General features: G+C 51.0%; 3 protein-coding genes and 1 pseudogene across 3 annotated transcripts; 2 read left to right on the top strand and 2 right to left on the bottom strand.

Annotated features, from left to right (window-relative positions):
• Positions 1–4,315: 4,315 nt before the first annotated feature.
• Positions 4,316–6,480, bottom strand: LOC120657279 (annotated as a pseudogene).
• A 1,865-nt stretch (positions 6,481–8,345) lies between these two features.
• LOC120657278 lies at positions 8,346–11,721 on the top strand. Its single transcript, XM_039935571.1, has 5 exons — positions 8,346–8,574; positions 8,794–9,518; positions 9,613–9,666; positions 9,772–9,959; positions 11,257–11,721. The coding sequence occupies exons 2-5, from the start codon at positions 8,858–8,860 to the stop codon at positions 11,341–11,343; spliced, it is 990 nt and encodes a 329-aa protein (XP_039791505.1). The 5' UTR covers positions 8,346–8,574; positions 8,794–8,857; the 3' UTR covers positions 11,344–11,721.
• A 3,222-nt stretch (positions 11,722–14,943) lies between these two features.
• LOC120653744 (glutathione S-transferase T3-like) lies at positions 14,944–20,161 on the bottom strand. Its single transcript, XM_039931421.1, has 3 exons — positions 20,052–20,161; positions 15,770–15,995; positions 14,944–15,696 (listed from the first exon to the last, which is right to left on the bottom strand). Exons 1-3 carry the CDS (start codon positions 20,159–20,161, stop codon positions 14,944–14,946), a joined length of 1,089 nt encoding a protein of 362 aa, XP_039787355.1.
• A 742-nt stretch (positions 20,162–20,903) lies between these two features.
• LOC120657277 (probable beta-D-xylosidase 7) lies at positions 20,904–25,065 on the top strand. The gene is made up of 6 exons (XM_039935570.1): positions 20,904–21,367; positions 22,060–22,359; positions 22,486–22,655; positions 22,890–22,987; positions 23,458–24,222; positions 24,308–25,065. Exons 1-6 carry the CDS (start codon positions 20,942–20,944, stop codon positions 24,913–24,915), a joined length of 2,367 nt encoding a protein of 788 aa, XP_039791504.1. The 5' UTR covers positions 20,904–20,941; the 3' UTR covers positions 24,916–25,065.
• Positions 25,066–25,545: the final 480 nt, after the last annotated feature.

Below are 25,545 nucleotides of genomic sequence, written 5' to 3'. Positions count from 1 at the left end.
CCTTCCTTGCTGCGCGTGGCATCGCCTTGCGCCTCACTTGCCCACACACCTCGCAGCAGAATGGTCGTGCCGAGCGCATACTCTGCACGCTGAATGATAGCGTGCGCACCATGCTGCTCCACGCGGCCATGGCCCCCACCTTTTGGCCCGACGCGCTACAAACCGCTAGCTACCTCCTCAATCGCCGCCCGTGCACTCCACGCAGCCACGCCACCCCCTACTTCCTCCTTTTCGGCCAAGAGCCCGACTACGAGCACTTGCGCGTGTTCGGCTGCCGCTGTTTTCCCAACACCACTGCCACCGCACCCAACAAGCTCGCTCCGCGCTCGTTGTCATGCGTCTTCCTCGGCTACCCTGACAACACCAAAGGGTATCGCTGCTATGACCCCGTCACGTGTCGCGTTCTAACCTCACGGCACGTCGTTTTCGACGAGCAAGTGTTTCCTTTTCGACAGGTTACCACTACAGCACCGGTGCCCCCGCCCGCTCCTTCACCTGGCCCGGTCGACTTGTTCTTGATGGCTTCGGTGGTGCGTGCACGGCGATGTCTTGGAGGTGCCCCAGCCCGGTGTCATTGCGGCACCACCTCCTGCCACGGCGTCCTCCTCTTCTGCCGATCCCGCATCAACTCCTGCAGTCTCCCCGACGAAACATGATGCTCCCCCTCTGGCCACGATGTCGCCATCGCCACTGCCTGCGTCATCACCTCCCTCGGCTTCACCGACACCGGACATGCCGTCAACTCCACCGTTGTCGTCGTCTCCTCCTCGGCATCCCATGGTGACCCGTGGCAAGGCTGGCATTGCCAAGCCAAACCCACGGTATGCCAACGTCACCACTACAGATGATGTCCCTCGGTCTGTTCGCGCCGCCCTGCGCGATCCTGCTTGGCACGCGGCCATGATCGATGAGTTCGACGCTCTGCAGCGCAACAGCACTTGGCAGCTCGTTCCTCGTCCTAGCCATGCCAACATCATCAGTGGCAAATGGATCTTCAAGAACAAGTATCACGCTGACGGCACCTTGGAGCGTCGCAAGGCATGGTGGGTGGTTCGTGGCTTCTCCCAACGCCCCGGCTTGGATTTTGATCAGACGTTCTCTCCGGTCGTTAAGCCGGCAACCATCCGCTCCATCCTGCATCTGGCGGCCGCACGTGACTGGATCGTACACAAACTCGACATCAAGAACGCGTTCCTTCACGGCGACCTCACCGAGACCGTGTACTGCCAGCAGCTGGCCGGCTTCGTCGACCCAGCATGCCCGCACGACGTCTGTCTCCTGCGCAAGTCCCTCTACGGACTCAAGCAGGCGCCATGGGTGTGGTTTCAGCGCTTCGCCACGCACCTTCTTCGACTGGGCTTCACCGCCTCCAAGTCCGACAGCTCACTCTTCATCTACAATCGGGGAACAGACGCTGCGCACCTCCTCCTGTACGTCGACGACATCGTGCTCTCGGCCTCGTCCACGCAGCTCCTCCAGTGCATCGTCGAGCAACTGCGCCACGAGTTCGCGATGAAGGATCTTGGTCCACTGCACTACTTCCTCGGCATCTAGGTACGGCGAACGCCCACCGGCTTCTTCCTCTCGCAATCCCAGTATGCGGACGACATCCTCGACCGCGTCGGGATGAGTGACTGGAAGCCGGCGTCTACACGGGTCGACACCAAGTCCAAGCTGCCCAGATCCACAGGAACTGCTGTCTCGGATCCAACCTTCTACCGAAGCATCATCGGCGCTCTTCAGTACCTAACTTTGACGCGCCCTGATCTCTCCTACGCCGTGCAGCAAGCCTGTCTCCACATGCACGATCCTCGCGACGTGCACTGGACATTCGTGAAGCGGGTGCTACGCTACGTTCGCGGGACCTCGACCAAATGACTCCAACTCCGGCTGTCGGGTACCATAATTAGGGGCACTCTAATCTAGGGACTAAACCGCCCTCAAAAACACAAAACACAATTAAGCAATCGGGCCCGCAGTGCCTACCGCCTTGTCAGACTCTACAGTCACACCGAACCAAGGCTAACAGTCTTCCTTCGATCCGAAGGGGAAGAAGGACTACTCGACGGCGATCCTGGAGAGGAAGAAGCCACCAATGATGACAACTCCGTCGTCACTCTGCACCCAGATGCCATGGAGTTCCTTCAACCCTTCCACAGCACCCAGATCCTGTCCATGTCCCAAAGAGGCCCAACGGTCACTTAACATACGGCTCAACTCCGCAGTACGGCCCATCCGAGGCTCCCCTCGAACCTGCAGAACAATCTCAACCTCGCTCGAGGCCTCCATGCCGAGGCCTCCCGTGGTGCGCTGCATCTCCGCCTCGCTCGAGGGTAGCGGACCTACCCTCAGAAGGCAGGCCAACTCCGCCTCGCTCGAGACCCCCTCGACCGAGCCCTCCGTAGGGCCTCGGCTCGGGGGAAACTCCGCTTTGTTCAAGGCCACCCCTTGGCAGATGGAACTAGCAACCTATCAGCTCACCCGCCCGACTGAGGGAGGCATTAAATGCCAACCAGTCCACCACAGAGTGCGGAGTCAGACGGCATCAGGCCGCCATGCCACACGACAGCTGTGACCGGAGTCCCGTCCACCAACTCCGGTCACTGTTCCGCCATTCCCGGCACTGTTTCGACCCTGTGGGATCCTGCGACACCTTGTGCAGATGTGCCTGACACTGCTCTCGCCACTGTGCTGCCAACTCCCCATACCTCCCTCTACTGCAGAACCCTCGGCAAGCGTGGGCGCAACCCTTGGGCGGGGTACGGATCTTGACCAGATCAAGACCCCCGTCAGCTGAACCCTCGGCGCTCCGCCAGCTCAAACATGGAGGACGGTACCTTCCACAACACCACCACGACGCCCACAGGAGTCACCATGACGCCGGCGCGATCTCTGCAAGACCAAGGAGCCGCCCAGGACAACTGCCACGCCCGGCACCACGCTCTCCAGTGCACCACAGTGTACTTCCAATAGTGGCCGACCGCTGTTCATCCCCGATTCGGGGAGAAGACGACGACTTCTGATCTCCCCGTACATGTACTCCCCCTCCTTGTGTCTATAAAAGGAGAGGGCGGGCACCTCCACGCTCATATCTGACATCTCCCTTCCATTCATTCACTCGCACCCAACTCACAGAGCACACGCTCACTCTCCCGTTATTGGCACTTGCCTCAATCACTTAGCAGAGACTTGGGAGCTTTCCTCCCTCTCTTGCCTTGCTTGTACCACCTACTACAGACACTTCGGTGCAAGATAATACAGTGCACTCGCACACCCCTACTGGACGTACGGCCCCGTGGCCGGAACCAGGATAAACCATTGCATTATTGTGTTACCTCTTGCATCAACCATCCAGGGTTAGGGACACGCAGCATCGATTACTAGTTGGCGCCAGGCCGCAAGGTCTGGACACCGATACCGGCGATCCACCGCGCCACGCCTTGTCGCCTACTCCGACGCCGACTGGGCTGGATGCCCTGACACGGGTCGCTCGACATCAGGCTTCTGCGTGTTCCTCGGCGATTCCCTGGTGTCCTGGTCCTCCAAGCGCCAGGCCGTCGTCTCGCGTTCCAGCGCCGTGGCGTCGCCAACGCCACTGCCGAGTGTTGCTGGATCCGTCATCTCCTTGGTGAGCTCCGCGTTCCGGTCGACACGGCTACACTTGTCTACTGTGACAATGTTTCGGCCGTCTACATGTCCGAGAATCCTGTTCACCATGGACGCACCAAGCATGTCGAACTAGACGTGCACTTCGTCCAGGAGAAGGTGGCGATCGGCGCAGTACGTGTTCATCACGTTCCCACACGACAACAGCTGGCGGACATCATGACCAAAGGCCTACCAACGGCTTTGTTCGAGGATTTTTGTTCCAGTCTGAGCATTGTGCACGACGCTCACACTGGGGGGTGTCAAAGTGACTAGCTCTAGATTGTGCTGTGCGCCGCTTGTAACCGCTCGGGCGTTCCCTGCGCCACGCTCCGCTTCCCGCGCTCGCCATGCGCAACGTGTGCGGCGTTCCCGCCTCGCCCGGCCATGATGGCCTCAACCGGCCGCATGCCCGTGTATATAATCTGTACATCACTGGCAATACAACTCGGGCATTGCATTCCGCTCTCGTTCATCTAGATGAAAATTTCCACAGAACAAGTTACCCATACACATGTGGGTTTTTTCTTTCTTTCCTTTTGAGGCAACACATAGACTTATCACTTGTCCACACACCAATCTCCTCGTGCTTCTTTATAAGCTCCTTTTCTAGTATCAGCTCCATATTTAGCCAGTTCCCCCAAGGCCCTCCACTGCTAGCACAATGTAAAAAAAAAAATGCATGCTCCAAAAGTAGAAAGAGAACTGCCGTGACAGTTCTCATGATGTGCAAATGATAAAGTCACTAGTCATTGAGAAACTACTGGTTTTTCCCCGACAAAGTACAAATTGGGATGGTGATTTAAGCTAGTACATTTACCATGTCACTTCTGCGTCATGGTAAATTGCTGGTTTGCTGTTCTGTGTTACTGATGAGTGAGGACAATGTCTGCAACTTCTGTTCGGAGGACCTCAAACCTCCGAAGCACTTGTAAGATCTGGGTCCTCAGAAGAAAGGCGCAGAATGCAGAAATCTCCAGCTGAACAAATCCGTCGGAATCCGTTGGATCCATTCAAGTCAGTAGTCCTTTCGGACATACTTGCAAATATTTCCTTGATTGCGTTATGCCAGATTGGCTTAGCTATCTCAAGAAATTTAAAAACAGACAAGACTGGAAGATCAACACTTCCCACATCAGGTTCCTCCTTGTCATCCCGTCCATGGAAATCTGATCCACCAAGCTTTAGAAGCTCATACGTGTCTGCTAGATCACTCAACCCTGTTGAAGAAACAGTCCCTGTTAAGTCCCATTGAGGTTTCAGATATATCTGACAGACATAAAAGGCACAGCTGCTAGCAAATATTTAGTAGGTCATGAAGTGCTGTTACACCAAAAATGGCCATCTTCTACATACCAGATACTTTGCCGTCGCTTCGGTAGACCTCAATACCATGCAAACCAGCTGCTTTCAGATTCTTTATCACAGCACCAGGATTTTTCAGTGTCCAAGGATGAGCTAATACAGTTACACCCCCAGTTCGACAAACTAGCTGCACCACAGATTCCCCGGTCGGTTCACTACCTCTACAAATGAATGAACAAAACGAAATCCAGACTGTTAGCGCAGCTCTACACCTAAAATATGAAATGAACCATAAACATACCATCACACATGATCTAGAGAGGTCAAGGGAAACAATTGATCGACACTACTTACGTGGCATAAGCAGGTCCTCCGTCATACAAATACCTGCTAAAAGCCTGCCTGAGATCCTCCACAAATCCAGCATCAACCATGGCTCGGGCCACATGCAATCTGCCGGGAGCCACTCCATTCCCAGCTATCTTACACACATCTTCCAGCTTGATTGGCATGCCAAGGCCCCCAAGCTTCAGTAACATCTCGTTTGCGCGCGCATAGCGGCCCTCCCTGATACCGGCTAGAAACCTCTCTAGTTCTTGAGGTCTAGCAGGACCCCAGCTACCGTAGTATGCGAGAATGTGCACAGGTTCCTCAGCCCCTGACCCTGATCCGTCACTACCAATCAAAAGGGCTAAGAATTAAGCACATTTTGCAGTGAACGACTGTGAGAATGAAGAGAGAAGAGGTTTACCTAGGCGAGTGCACGGCGCTGATCTCGACGCCAGGGATGATCCTGATTGGATGCCGCTTTGCCGCTTCCACGGCCTCCGGGACGCCGGCCATGGTGTCATGATCAGTCAGCGCGAACACTTTCACCTGTGCTGATCACAAGGCAGTTCACTAGTATGTATCAGCATGTAAACCTGATCTGCAACGCAGACGCAGGCATGATTCGGTGAGCAACAATATCAGGCGTGAGTGACTCGTTCATCACAGTGCACAATGCAAGTGCGCACTCTGCAGTCTATTGCCTAGCAGCGCAGCTGCGAAAAGCTTTAGCTTACCCCATTGCGGAGCGCGCGCTCGACGAGCTCGGCGGGCGAGAGCGTGCCGTCGCTGCGCGCCGAGTGCGCGTGCAGCTCCACCGCGACGCGCGGCCGCCGCACCCGCGCCCTCCCGGCCTCCGCAGCCTGCCCGTCGTCCGTCGCCACCTCGCGGCCAGGGCAGGCCCAGCGGAGCACGAGCCTCCGCGCGGCCACCTCCTCCTCCGTCGGTGCCCTCGGCCTCCTCTTCTTCCTCCTCCTCCTACCCTTGTTCCGCTGCGGCTCCGGATCTCCGGCGTCCGCCGCCGCCGAGGTGGCGATGGCCGCGTCCTCCTCGGTGGAGGCGCCCGCGGGAGGAGAGCTAGGCATCTGCCTGCCCGCCCCGTCCCAAGTTCCCAAACCGCAAGCCGGTAGCACGTAGTAGCAGCCAGCTGCCAGCCGATCTCCCCACCGCGGCTGCGATGCGAGCGTGCGCGGCGTTAGTAATAAAGAAGCACGGTCGTGGGTGGGTGGGTAAGGACGACGGCGTCAGGGCTTTTAAGACGTGCGGTCGCCATCAGCGACAGAGGAAGCAGGGAGGTATGGCTGGGCAGATTACCCGATACCCGAAGCCCGAACCCGAGAAATTCGAATCCGAATCCGAAAAAACCAAACCCGAAAAACCCGAACATTACTTCGGGTAGTAAGTCACGGTACCCGAAATTATTTCGGGTAAATCGGGTTTAGAAGGCCGGTACCCGAACACCCGAACAAACCCGAAAATCGAATCAGACCAGATATTTACTGGGCTTCGTCAATCGTGATTCAATCCATCCACTCTCTCCGTCCCACCCATCTCCCGAGCCTTCCCCTCGCGCGCCCCGCCCTCTCCCCCTTCTCTCTCTCGATCCCTGCCTCCGGCGCCGCTCCCGGCGGCCGCGCTCCCGAGCGCCGTCCCCCACGGCCCCCGCCACCCCCTACCACCACCCGCACAGAGGTTGCGAGGCCGCCGCTGGTGGCCACGGCGCGCAGCCCTCTCTCTCCCCCCATGTCGGCGCGGCGGAGCGGAGCGGCCGCGGCGGGGCGGCCCGCGCGCGTGCGGAGGCGTGGCGGCGAGGGGCGAGCGGCCGGCGGGCAGGACCAGGGGAGCGGAGCCGCGCGCGGCCGCACACGGCGGCTGCGCGCACGCGGCGGCGCACATGGCGGGGAGCTCGATTCCGGCCTCCTCGTGCGGATTCGCGGGCGGTGGCAGCCGGATCCGTGCGGATCCGCTCCGGGGTCAAGCTCCTCGGCGTGGAGGCCATAGCTGCGGGCCACCGGCGCCGCCCCCGGTCTCTCTCTCCGGCCGCACCACCGCCCAGCGCCCCAAGCACCGCCGGCCCCCCATCCCCAGTCCCCTCGAGCTCCACACCTCCAGCCTCCAGGCTCCAGTCCTCCCCTCGCCGTGGTCCGTGGAGCTCGACGCCAACGCCCCGCCGCGCATCTCATCCTCGTCTCGAGGCGGAGGTGGCCGAGGTGCCCACCGCGCCACCGCCCAGGGGCCCGCCGGCCGCTGCCGCGGCGCCCTCCGCCCAGGCGCTCCCCGGCCCGGCGCCCTCCTCCCAGGCCCTCCGCCCAGGCGCTCCAGGCTTCTTCTTTTTCGAGTATTTCGGGTATACCCGAACCCGAATTTTCGGGTACCCGAATTGTCGGGTTCTTCTTTTTTCAAACAAATTTCGGGTAGTAATTTCGAAAACCCGAAATTTGTAAAACCCGAATTACCCGACCCGAAATTTTCGGGTTACCCGAATGCCCAGGCCTACAGGGAGGGGCGCAGCAGGCTCTCCGGGGAGCGGGGCCGCGCCGCGCTCGTGTCGTGTGCCGGTCGTCCACAGCTTGACTTGACACGCAGCTATGAATGTGGCGGCGGCCATGTGCATGCGCATGCGTATGCGCGCGGGCCTCGTGGTGTGCCCGTACAACGGGCCGAGCCGGGGCGTGATTGAGGCCCATTGTGCGATTAAAATGGGCCGGTTTCTATCTCTGCTACAACCCGCTCCAATTGAAAAGCCTGCCAGGCCGGGCCCGTACCCACTTTATCAGTTGACGAGCCCATCAAGGCGGCAGCCAGTCCAACTCCCTTCTGTACACCAGCCCGTGCTGTCGGCCCGCAACAGCCGGACGCGAGCAGTCGAGCACGAACGCAGTCTGGGCCTGTTCCGTTCTCCGCCCGGAGCGGAACGATTTTTTTTTTTACAAGTTGAGCCAATGACGCACGCGGCTGGCCCGCGCCACGCGTCGCCTGCGCAGGGCCAAACGCCCAATCTAACGCGCGCGGCGCCGCGCCTCCCGCCCCCGGCCCCCGGGACGCGGCCTCCCCCTCCCTGAATTCCGAACGCGAGCGCGCGCTGAGCGGGCGCGGGTGCGGGGGCTCTCGGTTTCGGCTCGCTCACGCCGCCCCGCTCCAATTTTCCGCCTCCATTTCTGCTGCCTCCGCCCCACAAAACCCACGCTCCCATCCAGTTTCTCTCCCCCCGAACCTTGCTGGGGTTCCTCTTCCGCGCTCCCCGGCTCCGCGGGCGGGGAACTGGAGAGGCGGGCGGGGAGGGCGTCTCGCGGCGAGGTTTGCGCTCCAAACCCTACTCCCCTCTCACGCCTCACTTGCACTTGGATTTGCTTATAATGTCTAATTAGCACCCCGTGCATGCAGTTGATTTGCCTCAGATCCAATTGTTTTCACAATCCGCAAGACCTGTCTCTTTGTTTGAGTCCTCGTCATGCTACTTACATTTCCAATGTGAACATGTTGCTTACTACGATCTTTTGTTTGTGGATGTGCCAGGACATTTGGGTTTGGCGCTTGTACTGCTGTTAATATAGCTAATTGTTGAGGATCTGAACCTAATATGGTGGAAAACACTCACCGTAGTGGTCGCCATGCGTTCGGGGACTTGACAAACATCCTTTTCAAGCGACCAGCCCTATCAGATCCAGAGAAGAGTACTGGTGGAATAAAGATTAGACGGATCGAAGAGACTAGGAAGGAGTTTCATGAAAATGCAATAAACAGCAGCATAGGGAAAGGGATTGTATTTGGGCATTTATTTGATGGTGTTGCCAAACAGAATTTCGAAAAGCCTTCTATTTTTCGGCATACTAAGGTCCAGCACATGGCTGCCAAGACAGATGGGCCGCTATCCAAGGAGGTTGGTGACTTGAAGGAACGTGGCGCATCAATAGATTCATTTGATCTCAGTGATAAGGATCAGGATTCCCCGCTGGATTCTGAAGGTGAGTATGATGACGACGATGATGATGAGATGGATGGTGAATTGCCAGGTCATTTTAGCAGCACAGAGCTAGCTAATAAAACAGCAGCTAATGATGATGAGTGCTTGACTCAAGAGGAGATAGTTGGATCATCAGGAAATCAGAAGCCTGTATCTTCATTAGACTTTATGACAGGTGGTGACATGCCAAGTTCTAGAGTTTCACATGCTTCAGCGAGAACTGGTGGCTCAGAAGAAGTTGCCACAAAATCTTGTGCTTGTTCTTTTTGTCTTAAGGGTATGTTTACATGCATTTCTTTCTGATGTATTTGTTTATGCCAGCATTGACGTCATGTAAACATATGCCTTCTGTTTCCTTGCCCCCCAAATAGCTGCTTTTATGTGGACGGATCTCCATTATCAGGATGCAAGAAGCCGGCTTTCTGGTAGGATGACAAATTCAACTCCTTTTATCTTTTCAAAAAGAAAAAGTATAAGTGCATGTTGATTTCAATTTTACTAATGTCGATTCATTTTTGCTGATTCCTTAGTGTTGAAGAAAAGCATAAAGTTAGCTAGATCGTTCGAGGCCAAAAAAGGCAAAGGAAATGAATATGCTGCCAATGTACCTGGGTATAACTCGAAACGATTTGTGGGGTTGGAGTTTGAACTATCTCAACAACAGAGACAACTCTTTCTTTGTACAGAGAATGCCCTTGTTCGCGAGTCAGCACAGCTTGTAAGTTGTTTTATCCGTCCTTCACCCTTCTCGCTTAGTAAAATATTGTTTGGCTTGTGTATATCTTACAAGTTGGCATCAATTTGTGCCTGTGGTTCTATGTGGAAAAAATGTGTGTGATACAGTTTGTTGAGCATAGATGCATCTGCTTGCACACATGGTGGTACAAATGGAAATGGATTGCTGGAAGGATCATTGCTTTGTGAGAACGAGTTGTAATGATTTAAACTCATGTGTTCTCTGCGTTGATTCTTCAGATCATTTTATTTGGGTCCCCAGAAATGTATTCTATAACCAGCTAGAAAAAACATAACTCTCCTATAAGGGGGATACAAAATCAATACTTGAAAGTTGAGAATGCCTGTGCTGGTGGAATCTGTAGGGCTGCCTTAAGAATTATTGCTTTTAGCAATCTTGTGTAATCTATATCATGGTTCTATTGCCATTTGTCTTATCTTGTACCTTTGAAATCATATTTGTTGTCATTGTTCTAAGTTGAGAAAATTGTATCGCATACTACTTTGTGACCTTTTTAACAACTATCTTTTTTCTCTCTCCAAATTATGGCATATGGTACTTGACAATTATGTGTCTTTCAACCAGGCCATAGTCTTTGAAATTGAGTTGTGCAAAGCAACAATTCTTTGCATGAATAATCAATAGACATTTTTGTTCTTGGGTATATAGTTTGTTTTTCGTCCTATTTGGTTGCTCTATGGACAAATCTATAAAGAGACATTCTATTCTTTTGTATACTGCTGGAGTTTATGATGGTGGCTGATGTAAATGATGTTGAGTACTAGTATTGAGATTGTTTCCCTTTTTTGCAACTCTAGGTTTTGAACTTCTCATTGTTAGCCCCCAGAACTTGATGTTGGCTGGGTTGTCCATTCTTTTTTCTGCCTTGTTCTGGGTGATATACCTGTTTGAAAAAAAATGGGCATATGACATGGCCGTTTTGGTCAGAGTAGATTGTCATTCCTGGTCATTTCCTAATGCTGAAGAGTTCTTCACACTTTTTGTTGCATTAGTGTCTTGTCCTCATTCCTCAGTGACTGCTAGACATGTTTACAACTTTGCTTCAAGTTCTTTAAATCTGTTTTGTAAATCTAGCTTGAGCATTTGGATTTGTGTAAACTTGGTTATGTCGCATTCTGTACATTGCCTGTGACATTCTAGCATGATTCTTCCCATATTATTTTGATATAAGCTAAGCTTATCAGTTAATATTTATTGCATTCCGTAATGCATGTATGTTATGCCACTAACTTGCATTTTCAAAATTTCTGTTATACAGCATTCAGCTTTTGTGAAGATAAAAGAATTGAGAGATAACTGCAAGACGGATCTTGAGACTATCAGCAATCCTTTATTAGGAAAATGAGCGCTGCGTGGTTGCATTGATGAACTATTCTTTTCCATGAGAGTTAGAGCAGCTGGCTCGGTTTGATCAAGATGCGCATTGAGATAGGCTACCAACTCAGGAATTGTGGTGGTTACCATCAATTTGGGGGTTCTTGGCTGTAGCGATTACTCCTATCATAAAGCACTGGTCCAGCATGTCTGTAGGCTTGTAGGTCATGTAAAAATCCCCATGGTGGGTTTAGGAACTGTATGATGGTTTGTCTCATTTGAGTCATAGGCTTCACCTGTACTTTGTAGTGAGCTTGCTTTGTATGATAATTGCTTCACGATCTCCAAACAAAAGGGACAACAATGTTTTTCCAGGTTGCCAGTCAGTTTTCTAGTGCGGGAAGCTGTATCTTCCGAGAGGTTTTTATTCGTCCTTTTGGGCTACAACGCTGGTCTACTTGATTCTGATTGTTTAGTGACGGTTAGCATCTTACTATTACTAATTATAGGCTCCTTTTGAAGCTTCCAGATGAAGCCATTTAGGATCTTAGGTGGACAGTCTAAAAAAAATTATTATTACTAATTGGAGGCTTCTTTTGAAGCCTCCAGATGAAGCCACTTAGAATCTTAGGTGGACAGTCTAAAAAAATAAAGAAACCCTATAAATTCACACAAAAATTAGAAATATCTGACCATTAATTTGAAACTCTAATCATAATAGTCATTGGATCTGTTATTTTTTTAATAAATTACCCACCTTTGCCATTATAAAAATAGACTAAAATAACCCTCTAAACATGTATCTAAATTACTCACCTCTGTCATTATAAAAAAAATCTAAAGTAACCCCTAATCTACGTGTAAATTACCTGCTTATGCCATTATAAAATAATATCAAATAACCCCCTAAATTTTTATATATATTATCCAATGATAACATAATAAAAAGTTAAAATAAATCGAAAATCTGAATCAAAATTATATTATTATAATAAAATCTTAAAGCACGTCAAAATAAATTCTAAATTACTATTTCTATCATTACTAATATATTATTTATGTTATTATTTATATAAAAATACTAACCATAATGTGTGTGTCACCGTATATTCATGTATAAGAGAAGAGATAAGAATACTAATTTTCATGTTGTTCAAATAGCTCAAACAAAGTGTTTAATTAAATACATATCAAATATATATGAATGTGTGATGCAAAGTGAGAAAAATTGTTAGTAACTAAATCTATCAGATTTATTACAATTACATAATGATAAATATATTTTTTTACAGTTCTGAATTAGAATATTTAATTGGTTAAAAATACCTTGAGATAGATAATTATTAGATATATCTAACTAGCCCGTGCGGGAGCACGTGTTGATAGACTAGTGGTGTGGAGTTTGTGCACTGGTTATCCTTACTCATTCTGACTATGCGGTATCCACAGCATTTAGCTACACGTGTTGGACGAATCTGTCTATATCTTGTTTAGCCTTTTGAAAAAAAAAATCACAAGACTGTCGTGGCCTCGTCGGTGCTTGACTCCTGTCATATTCACGCAAATTCTTCCAATCGTGGGAAGTGCACCAATATAAAATTCTAAATTACTATTTCTATTATTATTAATATATTATTTCTATTATTGTTTATATAAAAATACTACCTATGATATATGCCACCATATATTCATTTATGATGGAAGAGATAAGAATACAAATCACAAATAAATAGTTCAACTAAATATATATTGAATACATATGGAGATGTGATGCAAAATGAAATCTATTGTAACTAGATAATGATAAATATATATTTTAAAGTATGTGTTAGCAAATTTAATAGATAAAAAATAGTTTAGGATAGATAATTATAATTATTGATCTCATTCTTATATTAATTCTAATTAACTCGTGTGGGAGCACGGGTTGATAGACTAGTTTCTGCTAATGGGAGGCGATTATGCAACAGATATTCTCTCAAAGATACCACTTGCAAGTCCGCACGGATTGATAGACTAGTTTCTGCTAATGGGAGGCGATTATGCAACAGATATTCTCCCAAAGATACCACTTGCAAGTCAGGTTGGGTATAATTAACTGAGAACAAAAAATCAAACCGAAATATCCAAAGATACCACAGTGGTGCCCTGTGGTGTTGGTGCCAAGATTATCCATGCCGGTGGAGCAAGAAATGGCCCAGCAACCGAATTGGCTTCGCATCATATCGGAGCGAAAAAAGCCTGGAGCTGAAGCCGACGAGGTGTCGTCGCTGCGATCTTTGCAGCGTGCACTAGCATGTCACTAGCTCTCAAGTCCCAATCATGATCTTGGCATAATGCACGACCACAAGCCAAGCAAGAGTGTTGTTTGCCATGTCAACAGCATTTTCTGGGGGAGAAGATAGTGGGCAGTGAAAGGAGGGAGAGATCTGCCTTTTTCCCGCGAGCATCATGTTGGGAGCATCACGGAATGGCACAAATAAAAATAGTTTAAGCAACCCCGGCCTGCATCATGTTTTCATGTGTGCCCTCTGCGGAATTTGGTTGGGGACATGGCCCCCAACATCCTCACCAAACCTTTTTGACTCCGGGACACAAATCCATATCCACTAAGGCCAGTCTCAGTGGGGAGTTTCAATGCACAGATACCTAGACTGCCTAATCAGCTTTTCAGGAAGATGAAACTACCACTCTCAATGTACAGTTTCATTGCACGGTTTCATAGACATGATACATCATTTAATATGTATATTGTGTTGTGATCAAATGTGGCATGAGAACTCTATAGCCTTTTGCAAATGTATTTAAATAAACATTGTTCGCTGTTCAGAGGTGGCGCAATTCGCATTCAGACTTCATTGCCAACATGCAGAATCCACGCATAAGAGATAACATAATGGCCCACTGTCACCGAAATTTCACATCATGATAAGTTGAAGCACTACTAAAATAATTGACCAAACTAGCATAATGACAAACTTAAAAACTCAAGCAGTTTCAAATTGACTAAAAAAAACAAGGTTTCCATCTTGTCAAGCTTTCCATCTTCCTATCTGTTGCCACCTTGTCACTGAAAAGATACATGCTCTGTAGTGGAGAAAAATTGTAGACTTGCAGCAATGAACCCAAAAGCTCTCAGATCAAAGATTACCTACCTGGAAAGAAAAAGATACAGCCTCCTACTTATCAGTTGTGTTACTAGTTATACGACTGAAGATATGTAAAGGTCCAAAAATTAGGCTTGAAAAGAAAATTGAAGATATGTAAAGGTCCAGAAATTAGGCTGATAGAAAATTAGACTTGCAGTACTCGTGAACTTGCTGAGTGAAATGGCTCTGTAAAGGTCCTAGTTTTATATAGAAATACACAAATGGCTACTCATCAGGAAACAGAAAATGCGGGTTGAAATTGCTCAAGAAAGCAATGCACTGATTCCCCACCTTACTTACGGATTAACTGATTATCAGGCATATTGCTAATGGATAATCAAGCTGCGTGAGATAAAGCTCAAAAGGTGTAATTTCACAAACAGCATATCAAGCATGCCAATGTCAATGCCACTGTAATAACAGACAAATAATGGAGCAATCGAACACACCAGAGAGAAAGGATATTCACAGAACAACTAACCTCATGGTTCATCATCATTTTTAAAAATCATCTTCTCCATCTTGACTAATGTCTTCTCGTGGCTGATCTTTGCTTCGGCCGACATCTGACTTGTGTCCCGAGCCAGCAAAGAAGTATAAGCTTCGAGTAACTTTGCTTCCTTATGTTCTTTTGCAGTTTGCAAACTCATCCTAGAGATCTCAAGTTGTGCCTCTATCGTTTGTTCACGTTCCTTCTTACGCTCTTGCGTAACTTCAACAATTTTGTTTATATTTTCTCCAAGGATTTCAATACCATCCATAACCTGATCTGCCTTCCTCTTCCCTCTGCATTCTTGCTTGGCTGATTCCCTCCCAATAGGACGTTGTTCAGCTGTGCCATCAACATCTATGGCTTGGCCATTTTTTTTGCTTTTATCTTTCTCTGATTGAGCAACAAATGTGCACCATTTTGGTTCATCTTTTAGAATCTTCCACCAATGGATCAATGTGAAAGGTTTTTCATTCTTTTTCTCATACCTCTTTTGGGCTTCATCCATCAGTTGGTCGTCGGAGTATCCACTCTTGTTCATTTTACAAACTGAAATCCAATAGCCATTGAATTCATTTATCATTTTGCTTAGGCGTGTCCAGTGGATCTTCAGGCTGTTGGTGTCCCTATGATGTTCTCGTTGCTTGTTCTGGTTAAACTCCTTAGTGATTTGACTCCAAAATGAATCGCTTTTCTTTTCATTTCCATGAATAGGGTCTTTAGAAGTATTCAACCAAGCACTTGCCTGCACAATTGAAGTTTATCATTAGTACTTAAGACTGGTTATCATATTAATATGATTTATGTAGCGTGATTACCAGTTTCACTTCCTCTTCATGTGACCAATATCTTTTCTTTACTGACCTACTTGCGTCAACACCATCTTCTTCATCAAGGTCAATGCTGGCCCTTCCATTGGGATGTGGTTCAGGTGCAGGCGATGGTGGCTGCAAGTTGTTTGTAGCTCCAACATAATGGGAATTTTCACCAAAATGTTGCAAAGGTGGAAAATATGGTTGCTGTAACATATTCAAATAACCACCCCTACAATGCCAATGAGAAAATTAATACTTGCACCCCTTCAGATCAAGCAAGGAAAAAAGAATACACTCACTAGTTTGTCTTTAATCTGTAAGTATCAAGCAAGAAAAAAATGAATGCACTCACTGGTTTTTCTTTAATATACAAGTATCAAGCAAGAAAAAAATGAATGCACTCACTGATTTTTCTCTAATATACATGTACCAAGCACCAAAAAATGAATAGACTCACTGGTTGGTACAGGTGATCATTACCATGTGGAGAAATTGAAACTACATCTGTCCATTGGTTCTGCTCTTTGTTTCTTAAAACTACATGGTCACAGTCTCAAAGAATTGAATCAAAACTACATCTCACAAGAAACAAAGAGCATATTTACCATGGATTTGTGCAGTGGTTTCCATGTGGGGAAGAATTTGGGGGTGGCGCTGGAGAAGCTGCATATCCAGCCCAATTTGGGGGCGGTGTCGGTGAAGCTGCGTATCCAGGCCAACGTGGGGGAGGTGCCGCCAGGAGAAGCTGCAGCAGGCGGAGGAGGAGCAGCCGGCGGAGGAGTTGCAGCCGGTGAAGTGTCGCTGCCGCCGCCACCGCCTGTCGTTGTGCCAGCGCCGCGGGCCTTCACCAAGCCACCACTGCGGCCCTTCTCGGTGCCGCCGCCACGGCCTTTCACGGTGCCGCCGCCGCCGCCGCGTGTTGCAGGGCCGCCGCCGCCGCGTGCTGCCGGGGCGCCGCTGGCCTGGTCCACCCGACGGGACATCTCTCCCGCCCAGATAGGAAGGGCAGGGGCCGCGCCAGATCTGGGATGCTGCGAAGGCAGGAGCCGCGGCGATTTTGGGAGGACAGGAAGGGCAGGGGCGGCTGCAGCTTTGGGAGGAGAAGAATGGCAGAGGCGGCGGCGGATTTGGCGCGAGATGGGTCCGATTTGGCGCGCGAGCTGGGAGGGGGCGCGGGAAGAGGGAGCGCGGCCGCCGCGGCGCAAGGAATCCGCCATGAAACGCCGCCTGCTCTCAGTGCGCGTTTCGTGGGAGTTTCTTCGACTTGGAAACGGCGCCTGAGTCGTTTCGTGGGGAAGAAACGCTTTCTTTCTCTCTCCTATTAATTTGTTTGCCATGTCAGCATTTTTGCTGAGGTGTTCATCTAATTAATGTCATGAAATCCTCATGAAATCCCCACTGAGACTGGCCTAATCTATTGCCAACTCACACCAGAATTCAAGGTGCTATCTCTCGGTAATTCATTTTGACGTTCCGATTTTTTATTTGTTTTGGTACCATCTTCTTTTGCTCAGTTTTCAAAAAAAAAAAGAGAGATGCTGAATCAGTGCCCTGTGGAGACGAAAACCAAGCACAGCTCGTGATCAGCTCCTACGAAACCGGGAGAGAGACAGCTCCCGACAGCCGACATGTCGAGCTCGACACTCCTCCAAAAAAGCGGTAAAAACTTAATGCCGCTTTGCGGTTTAAAGATCAGAACAGACCCGAAAACGATGCGCCCCAACGACGACAGCGGCGGCGGCGGCGATCATGGACAGACGCATCGGCCGGCCGGCGTCGAGTGCGCCGCGCGCGCGTGCATGGCGATCGGCTTCTGCTAGCTGGAGTGCCCCGGTGTCTTCTCGGCGTCGTATGCGATTGCCGATTAGCATGCGCGGTAGCATACCAGCAAAGCGCATGTGCCCCGCTGTTAGGTCTAGTTGGAGCTTTGTCCTCATTTCTGGAGGACGTTGTGGCTGCACAGTTTCTAGATCCACGAATCACCGGCCGGCGTAATCCAAACAGATGCGAGCAAGAGGACAAATGCTGGAGCACCCGATCTACGGACACTGCCATTAGAAGACGAAGGACCGGACAAATGTAGAGTTCCCCTTTTACCTGTCAATTTACGCCAGAGTGTTTTTGTACTTGTAGGTATACCCATCTATAGTAAAAAAGGTTCAGCGTGTTTCACAACAAACTAGGCGAATGCGCATTTGCACGGCTAATATTGAAAATTCAAAAAATTACATGTCGTCGTATTTTTACTTAAAAATTATACTATTTTTTTACCATACATCACCCTGTTCATTATCGTAAATTATGTCTTATTATTGATTAAAACAATTCAAATATGATCTATCTATAATAATAATTTAATTTGTTGAGCTTTAATAATATTATGCATATAATTATTTTTATTTTTGTTTTATTTTGATTGATTGTTGTTAGTTTTAGTTTTTATTAATAGTATATGTTTGTAACTGATACATAGCTAAATGGTATTTTATATTTAATTTTTCATAATGGTATTGGTGGGTGATTTTTAATTAGGCACAGGAGTATTTCAGACTAATTTTATCATAATGGCAGTGGTGGGTAATTTTATTTTTCTATTTTTCTCCGATTAACGTGGGAATTTCTAGGGCTTGAGAGCGAACGTGGAGGCTCTGTTTGTTGGCCAAATAATAAGATAATAGATTACAAAGAGCTTCGTAAAATTTGCTGAGTTTCTCCCCCAAAAAAGTTTGCTGAGAATTCAGAGGGTGTATTGAATTGAAGTTGGGACGGAAGTGCTAGTGCACAGTCAACGGTAAATTCTGGCGCTAGTAGTGAATCAATTGCCGTACCTAGGATCTAAAAACTGAAGGTCTTGGTGGTTTTGCCCCCAAATTGACAGTCTTGAGTCGGGACCTAATCTCCGCCCGACACGATCACTTTAGCCTGCCTCGCTCGTTGATTACTCTATCCATCGGCAGACAGATGAGTAATGGCAACGAAAGTTCCTGCTGGTGGCCTAAACTCTTTTCGGTCTCCTCGCCGACACCGAAACTTGCTACTCTATCCACTTCGTCGCCGGGCCACAATTCATCCAGGCAGCACTGTGCTCTGATATGGGATCAGAACTAACCATATCGCAAGTAGTACTGGTATTTAAAAAGAATGTGCAGCGCAAAAGAGATGGGCACCCTGAACATCTGCAGGGAAACCAGCAGCAGTGTGCAGACATCATGCTCCACCTCCGGTAATAAGCATAACGTATTTTTCTGCGTCACTTTGTTTTGTTCTAGATTTTTGCTTACTAGTCCACTTCTTGCGCGTCTCTATTGCTCCATAAGTTCTCGCTCATCTCGACTGCTTTCCGGAAACAGGTCTGCCTTTGAACGTTGAAGCTCTGAAATTCTGAACGCACAACGCCAACCTGCCCATTTTGCCAGGCCAGGAATCGTTACCATCTTTTACCGAGTTCCAGCAGTCGCACCTACTAGTCTGATGGTCCTCGGGCTCTCCTTTTCCGACAGTTTGAACCTTGAATAAACATGACAGCCTGATCTTGTATTCTTGCAGGGGCTTGACCTGCGCGGCACTGGTGATCGAAGCGGAGATGACTCCGTGATCTGAGCAAGTGCATGAACCACTGTATGCACCAGGAGATCACTTCACTGAGCACGTCGCGTCAACCACTGTGTCGCCATCTGATATCTGTTGCCATCAATGCCATGGACTGGACTCACGGATCATGTGGCCATGCACAAGCAATGGGCCACCGACCACCAAGCCCGACAATGTACATGAGTGTCGATGCGAAGACAGTACCAAGTTTTTGTACACACGCCAGTTACAGTGCTTTTCTGCAACTGAGTTGGCCAATTTGGGCGTCATGTGCAGTCTCATTGACGAGCAGATGAATCACCAGACTTTTGGATCAATCTGACTGGACCAGCCTGTCTTGCGCAGCCTGCCTTTGACCGACCAAGCATCATGTCCTCGCGACGGCGACGTCAATGGTGAAATTCGGCCGCAGAGCAAACGCCGCCTTACGTGTTAAACTCATCGCCGCGTAGAATCCGTAACGTAAATGTGCTGCGTCTGAGAGCGTTGGTCGATCTGTTGCGTCACGTTGGGTTCAGTCCGGGTCCAAGCACTCGGAATCATGGCTGGCGGGAGCCGCACGGCCGCCGGCGCCGCGGCGACGCCACGGCGAGGAGCACGCGTCGCCGCTGGGTCTCCGGCTAGCTTGTCACGGGCGCTAGTCCGGCCAAACGAAACCCGGGCCGGAAGACAGCCAGGCTACGGCGAACTGTACCCTCCGGCGGGTGAAATTACGCCGCTGCCCATGGCGTTCCTTACCCGCCTCCGTAAAGCCAGGCAGGCGATCGCCATTACCCCCTCCCTGATCCATCCATCGATGGCCATGCCCCGCGAGCAGTGATCCCAATTCCCACCGCGAGCTGCCGGTAGGCTACTACTAGTGGTGGCGACCACGAGTCCACGACGCCGGCACGCGTGGAGGCGGCACAGGCCTTTTTCGCAGATCTGAATCGCGTAACTCTCCGTGTGGGAGTGGGGATCGCTCGTGCCCTTGTTTCTCTGCTTCGGCAACTTGCTTCGCTTTCGGAAATGGCTGGGATTTTGCTGCTTGTCGTGTAAGGGAAGGGTGATTCCACTTCCAATACGCATATCTGATGGGCTGTTCTTCCTCCTGATGGCTGAGGCTGAGATTAGCTTCACGTCAGAATTAGCCCATGGGATTATCTTCGAGATATGATATCGCTTAGCATTCATTGATGTACTGAAGGATAAAATCTTCCGAATTCCCCTGCACGCTAAGTTTGGAAGTCCAGCGTGTCTGCATTGCTGCGTTCCACTAATTAACAGCCACCGGGCATTGATCTTTCAGATAATTGTAGAACAAAAACCCGACCGGGCCAAGATCGTGAGCTGATATTCATTAATCTCGCGGCACAGACGCGTGCCAATAATACCAGCTGCATTTCATCGATGGCAGAGAAATGGGCAGAATGGTCAGCACACATGGACAGTGACCTGCACTTGCAGTAGAGACCACAGTAGCAGTAGCAGCACACAGTCCCCGTGCATCGCGTCGCGCCCTGCGCTGGCCTGGAGCTCGATATATACCATACCGCTGCCAGGAAGGCTAGCTCACTTGGCGCCGCGACACACGCGCACACAGCCATGGGACGCCGCGCGCGCTCCTGCCCCCACGTCGCCGCGCCGGCGGCGGTCCTCCTCCTCCTCCTCCTGCACCTGGTGCTGGCGCCGCACGCCGCCGCGGCGTCCGACCCGCCCTACACCTGCGGCGCCGGCGCGCCGCCCAACATCCCGTTCTGCGACACGGGCCTGCCGATCGACCGGCGCGTGGGCGACCTCATCGCGCGGATGACGGTGGCGGAGAAGATCTCGCAGCTCGGGGACGAGTCCCCGGCCGTCCCCAGGCTCGGCGTGCCGGCGTACAAGTGGTGGTCCGAGGCGCTGCACGGCGTGTCGGACCACGGCCGCGGCGTCCACCTCAGCGGCCCGCTCCGCGCCGCCACCAGCTTCCCGCAGGTCATCCTCACCGCCGCGTCCTTCAACCCGCACCTCTGGTACCGCATCGGCCAGGTAACTGCTCCTGCTCCTCCACTGCTAGTAAACGCGCAGGACATGCACAACCTGCCATCGTTTTCACGTGTCCTTTGTGCTGTCCCGCGACGAACAAGTGAACGTGGCTGTTTCACTACTAAATCTAATGATTAGTAGGGGTTCAGTGGTTACTGGTTGTTGATGATCACTCACGCATAGGGGTCATCTTCTAAATAAATTGCTACTAAAATGTAAGGCAACCCCAGCATGGGAAATGATGAGCAATGGCACTAGGGCAGAGCATTTCCTGTAACAAACTGCAGAGAAAAGGCCGCGTGTTCTTGCACCTAATTTCACCAACCGGGTGTATCATCAACCTTTGAACGCATACACGTACGAACGTGGTAGGTGCATGCAGCTTTACAGCTCCTCTGGTTTTGGTCAAAAGTGTTGAAGGCGTTTCAAACTCGTGCAAGGGACCCACAACAAACGTAGGACTACTCGTCGTTTCTGAATTCATCTTCGTCTTTTTTGTGTGTTCAAAGAAATGTGTCAAGGAGTCGCTAAACTTCAGGTAATGGAGAAGAACCAAGAACGAACTGATTTTTTGTTGTTTTTTTTCTTGAGAGACGGTTGATCAGGGACATTTAGAATTGGCCTCTGCTAAATGTGCAAAACTCCAAAGCACAGTCTGACGATGTTCATGCGGCGGCGGCCGGCGGGGCTTGCAGGTGATCGGCGTGGAGGCGAGGGCGGTGTACAACAACGGGCAGGCGGAGGGGCTCACCTTCTGGGCGCCCAACATCAACGTGTTCCGGGACCCGCGGTGGGGCAGGGGCCAGGAGACCCCCGGCGAGGACCCGACGGTGACCGGCAAGTACGCCGCCGTCTTCGTCCGCGGCGTGCAGGGCTACGGCATCTCCGGCCCCGTCAACTCCACCGACCTCGAGGCCTCCGCCTGCTGCAAGCACTTCACCGCCTACGACCTCGAGAACTGGAAGAGCGTCACCCGATACGTCTTCGACGCCAAGGTGCCGTGCCATGCCACCAGCTCCTGCCGACCAATGCGGCTCCCCTGTTCTTCCATTCCATGGCGCCTGTTCGGATTGGCCGGCCTGAAACTCTGAACGAAATGCGAAACCACTCTACCTTTTCAGGTGACGGCCCAGGATCTGGAGGACACGTACAACCCTCCGTTCAAGAGCTGCGTGGAGGACGGCCACGCCAGCGGCATCATGTGCTCCTACAACCGCGTCAATGGCGTGCCGACGTGCGCCGACTACAACCTCCTCTCCAAGACCGCCAGGCAGAACTGGGGATTCTACGGGTGAGTCTGCTGCGAGATTTCTCGGAAAGGAGCCATGAGGGTGACAGATAGCCACTACCGGCAGTTTTCAGAGCTTATCACGGAGCATTGGGGCTCCTGAAAAATTGTTGCTGAAGTTGCTATTTTCTTCTTTTTTTCTGAGCATTTTGAAGCTTCTATTTTCCTTGGAAAATGCCTAGATGGCTGGACGGTAACCTTTGCTGATGCTTGCACGTTTTTACATGTCCTGATCAGATATATCACTTCGGACTGCGACGCTGTGTCAATCATCCATGACGCGCAAGGGTATGCCAAGACGGCAGAAGATGCAGTTGCAGATGTCCTCAAGGCTGGTAATGAGTTCACTACTAATCACAATGCACAAGTGCTGCTCTGAAACATTCTTCATTAAGATGGATTAATACACGAAATATCACATCTGTATACTTCAAGTAAGAACAAATCACATGGAACTCTTGGGCAATTTGGAAATGACTACAGAACACAGAAGGGTACAAATTTAGGACAGTGAGACGAGAGGTATACTAGATTAGGTTAGGTCGCCGAACTTTAACCAAAAGTTGGTTTGGCTCCCACTTGCTGCTCGTACAAATTTAGAAATAATTGACATCATGACGAATATCTTGATGTCATAAGATTTAAGTACTTTCTGCTAGCTAGTCTAGACGACTGATGGTCTCAAATCAACATTGACAATTAATTGAGGCCCATGTCAACAAAAACCAACAATGCAGCAGTACAAACAGTCGTGCCCAAAAATGTATTCGTGACCTTTTTGGTAACCCGGTCGAAAAACTTTCAGGGATGGACGTGAACTGTGGCAGCTACGTGCAGCAGCACGGCGCGTCTGCGCTGCAGCAGGGGAAGATCACCGAGCAGGACATCGACAGAGCCCTGCACAACCTGTTCGCCGTCAGGATGCGGCTGGGGCTCTTCAACGGCGACCCCAGGCGCAACCGGTTCGGCAACATCGGCCCGGACCAGGTCTGCTCGCAGGAGCACCAGGACCTGGCCCTGCAAGCGGCGCAGGAGGGCATCGTCCTCCTCAAGAACGACGGCGCCGCGCTGCCCCTGTCCAAGTCCACGGTCGCCTCGCTCGGCGTCATCGGGTTCAACGCGAACGACGCCACGCGGCTGCTCGGCAACTACTTCGGCCCGCCCTGCGTGACGGCGACGCCGCTCCAGGTGCTGCAGGGCTACGTCAAGGACACGAGGTTCGCCGCCGGCTGCAACGCCGCCGCCTGCAACGTGACGGCGATCCCCGAGGCCGTCCAGGTGGCGAGCTCGGTGGACTCCGTCGTGCTGTTCATGGGCCTGGACCAGGATCAGGAGAGGGAGGAGGTCGACCGGCTGGACCTGACGCTCCCGGGGCAGCAGCAGAGCCTCATCGAGAGCGTGGCGAACGCCGCGAAAAAGCCGGTGATCCTGGTGCTGCTGTGCGGCGGGCCGGTGGACGTGAGCTTCGCGAAGACGAACCCCAAGATTGGCGCCATCCTGTGGGCTGGCTACCCCGGCGAGGCCGGCGGCATGGCCATTGCGCAGGTCCTCTTCGGAGAGCACAACCCAGGTGAGATTTGATTTGGTGTTCGCCTGCGCGCGTCCTCTGAATCAAGCTACCAGCAGCTGACACTGACCATCTTCTTCTTCGTCAGGTGGGAGGCTACCGGTGACGTGGTATCCTCAGGATTTCACGGAGGTGCCCATGACGGACATGCGGATGCGCGCCGACCCGGCGACGGGCTACCCCGGCCGGACGTACCGGTTCTACCGCGGCCAGACCGTGTTCGACTTCGGCTACGGCCTGAGCTACTCCAAGTACTCCCACCGCTTCGTCGCCAGTGGCACGAAGCCCCCCTCCATGAGCAGCATCGCCGGCCTGAAGGCGCTGGAGCCGACGACGACTGCGGCCGGCGCGGCGACGTACGACGTGGAGGCGATCGGGTCGGAGGCGTGCGAGCGGCTCAAGTTCCCGGCGGTGGTGCGGGTGCAGAACCACGGGCCCATGGACGGGAAGCACCCGGTGCTGCTGTTCCTTCGGTGGCCCAACGCGACGGACGGCAGCGGTAGGCCGGCCCGGCAGCTGATCGGGTTCCGGAGCCTGCACCTGCGGGCGATGCAGGCGGCCCACGTGGAGTTCGAGGTGAGCCCGTGCAAGCACTTCAGCCGGGCCAGCGAGGACGGCCGGAAGGTGATTGACCAGGGGTCGCACTTCGTGATGGTCGGCGAGGATGACGAGTTCGAGATGAGCTTCATGGCGTGATCGGGTGGGCCCGTTAGAACTGCGACGTACCCTCGCTGAGTTCCCAAAGAAAATTGTATTCCGATGCTCTCTAACTTATTATTGCAAGCACAAAAGATGGTAATTTAAGCATGATTACGGCATTGCTAGTGCCAGATGTTCATTGATAAATCAGTCTGCCACCGTCAGACCCGGACTTACGGGAGCATGCACCCGGCGTAGATGTTCTAAAATAAGAGATGGAGCATGGCTTATACCTTACCTTGATATGAATAGAACAAAAAAAAAGATGGAAAATGGATTTATGAGCTGCCACTAGTCGTCTTGGGGCTACGCATCAACCAAGTGAAAACACAGGATAATCACCTTTGTTAGAAATAGATCTTCGGTACCCGTAAGGAAAGAAGAAATCTGACTCCAATTATAGTCATACTTTATTGGTGTTTTGCCGGCAAGCCTACCTAGAAATACCCTTAGGTAGTGCTTAGTTGCGTAGGGGATCGCCGAGATCAGAAACACGATGATGCAGGTAACAAGAGGGTTTAGACAAGTTCAGGCCGTGAGAATTGCGTACCACCCTACGTAATGTGTAGTTTGTATTGCTTGAGGGATGATGAATGATGTGTCTCTTTAGGTCTCTAGGCTATGCCT

The sequence above is a fragment of the Panicum virgatum genome, chromosome 1N, assembly GCF_016808335.1.
Source record: "Panicum virgatum strain AP13 chromosome 1N, P.virgatum_v5, whole genome shotgun sequence".
Lineage (NCBI taxonomy): Eukaryota > Viridiplantae > Streptophyta > Magnoliopsida > Poales > Poaceae > Panicum > Panicum virgatum.
The sequence above is the reverse complement of the archived record's forward strand: the minus strand, read 5'-3'. Positions and strand labels throughout refer to the sequence as shown.

Excerpts from the sequence above, each read along its gene's own strand:
- LOC120657278 (XM_039935571.1), top strand. The coding sequence starts at position 8,858 with ATGGTGGAAAACACTCACCGTAGTGGTCGCCATGCGTTCGGGGACTTG. Across the intron at positions 9,667-9,771 it reads TGCAAGAAGCCGGCTTTCTG|TGTTGAAGAAAAGCATAAAG; the intron begins GTAGGATGACAA and ends CTGATTCCTTAG. Across the intron at positions 9,960-11,256 it reads TTCGCGAGTCAGCACAGCTT|CATTCAGCTTTTGTGAAGAT; the intron begins GTAAGTTGTTTT and ends TCTGTTATACAG.
- LOC120657277 (XM_039935570.1), top strand. The coding sequence starts at position 20,942 with ATGGGACGCCGCGCGCGCTCCTGCCCCCACGTCGCCGCGCCGGCGGCG. Across the intron at positions 22,360-22,485 it reads GATACGTCTTCGACGCCAAG|GTGACGGCCCAGGATCTGGA; the intron begins GTGCCGTGCCAT and ends CTACCTTTTCAG. Across the intron at positions 22,656-22,889 it reads CAGAACTGGGGATTCTACGG|ATATATCACTTCGGACTGCG; the intron begins GTGAGTCTGCTG and ends TGTCCTGATCAG.
- LOC120653744 (XM_039931421.1), bottom strand. The coding sequence starts at position 20,161 with ATGGCCATCGATGGATGGATCAGGGAGGGGGTAATGGCGATCGCCTGC. Across the intron at positions 15,996-20,051 it reads GTAATTTCACCCGCCGGAGG|GGGTGGTTATTTGAATATGT; the intron begins GTACAGTTCGCC and ends TTGGCATTGTAG. Across the intron at positions 15,697-15,769 it reads ATGAAGAGGAAGTGAAACTG|GCAAGTGCTTGGTTGAATAC; the intron begins GTAATCACGCTA and ends TCAATTGTGCAG.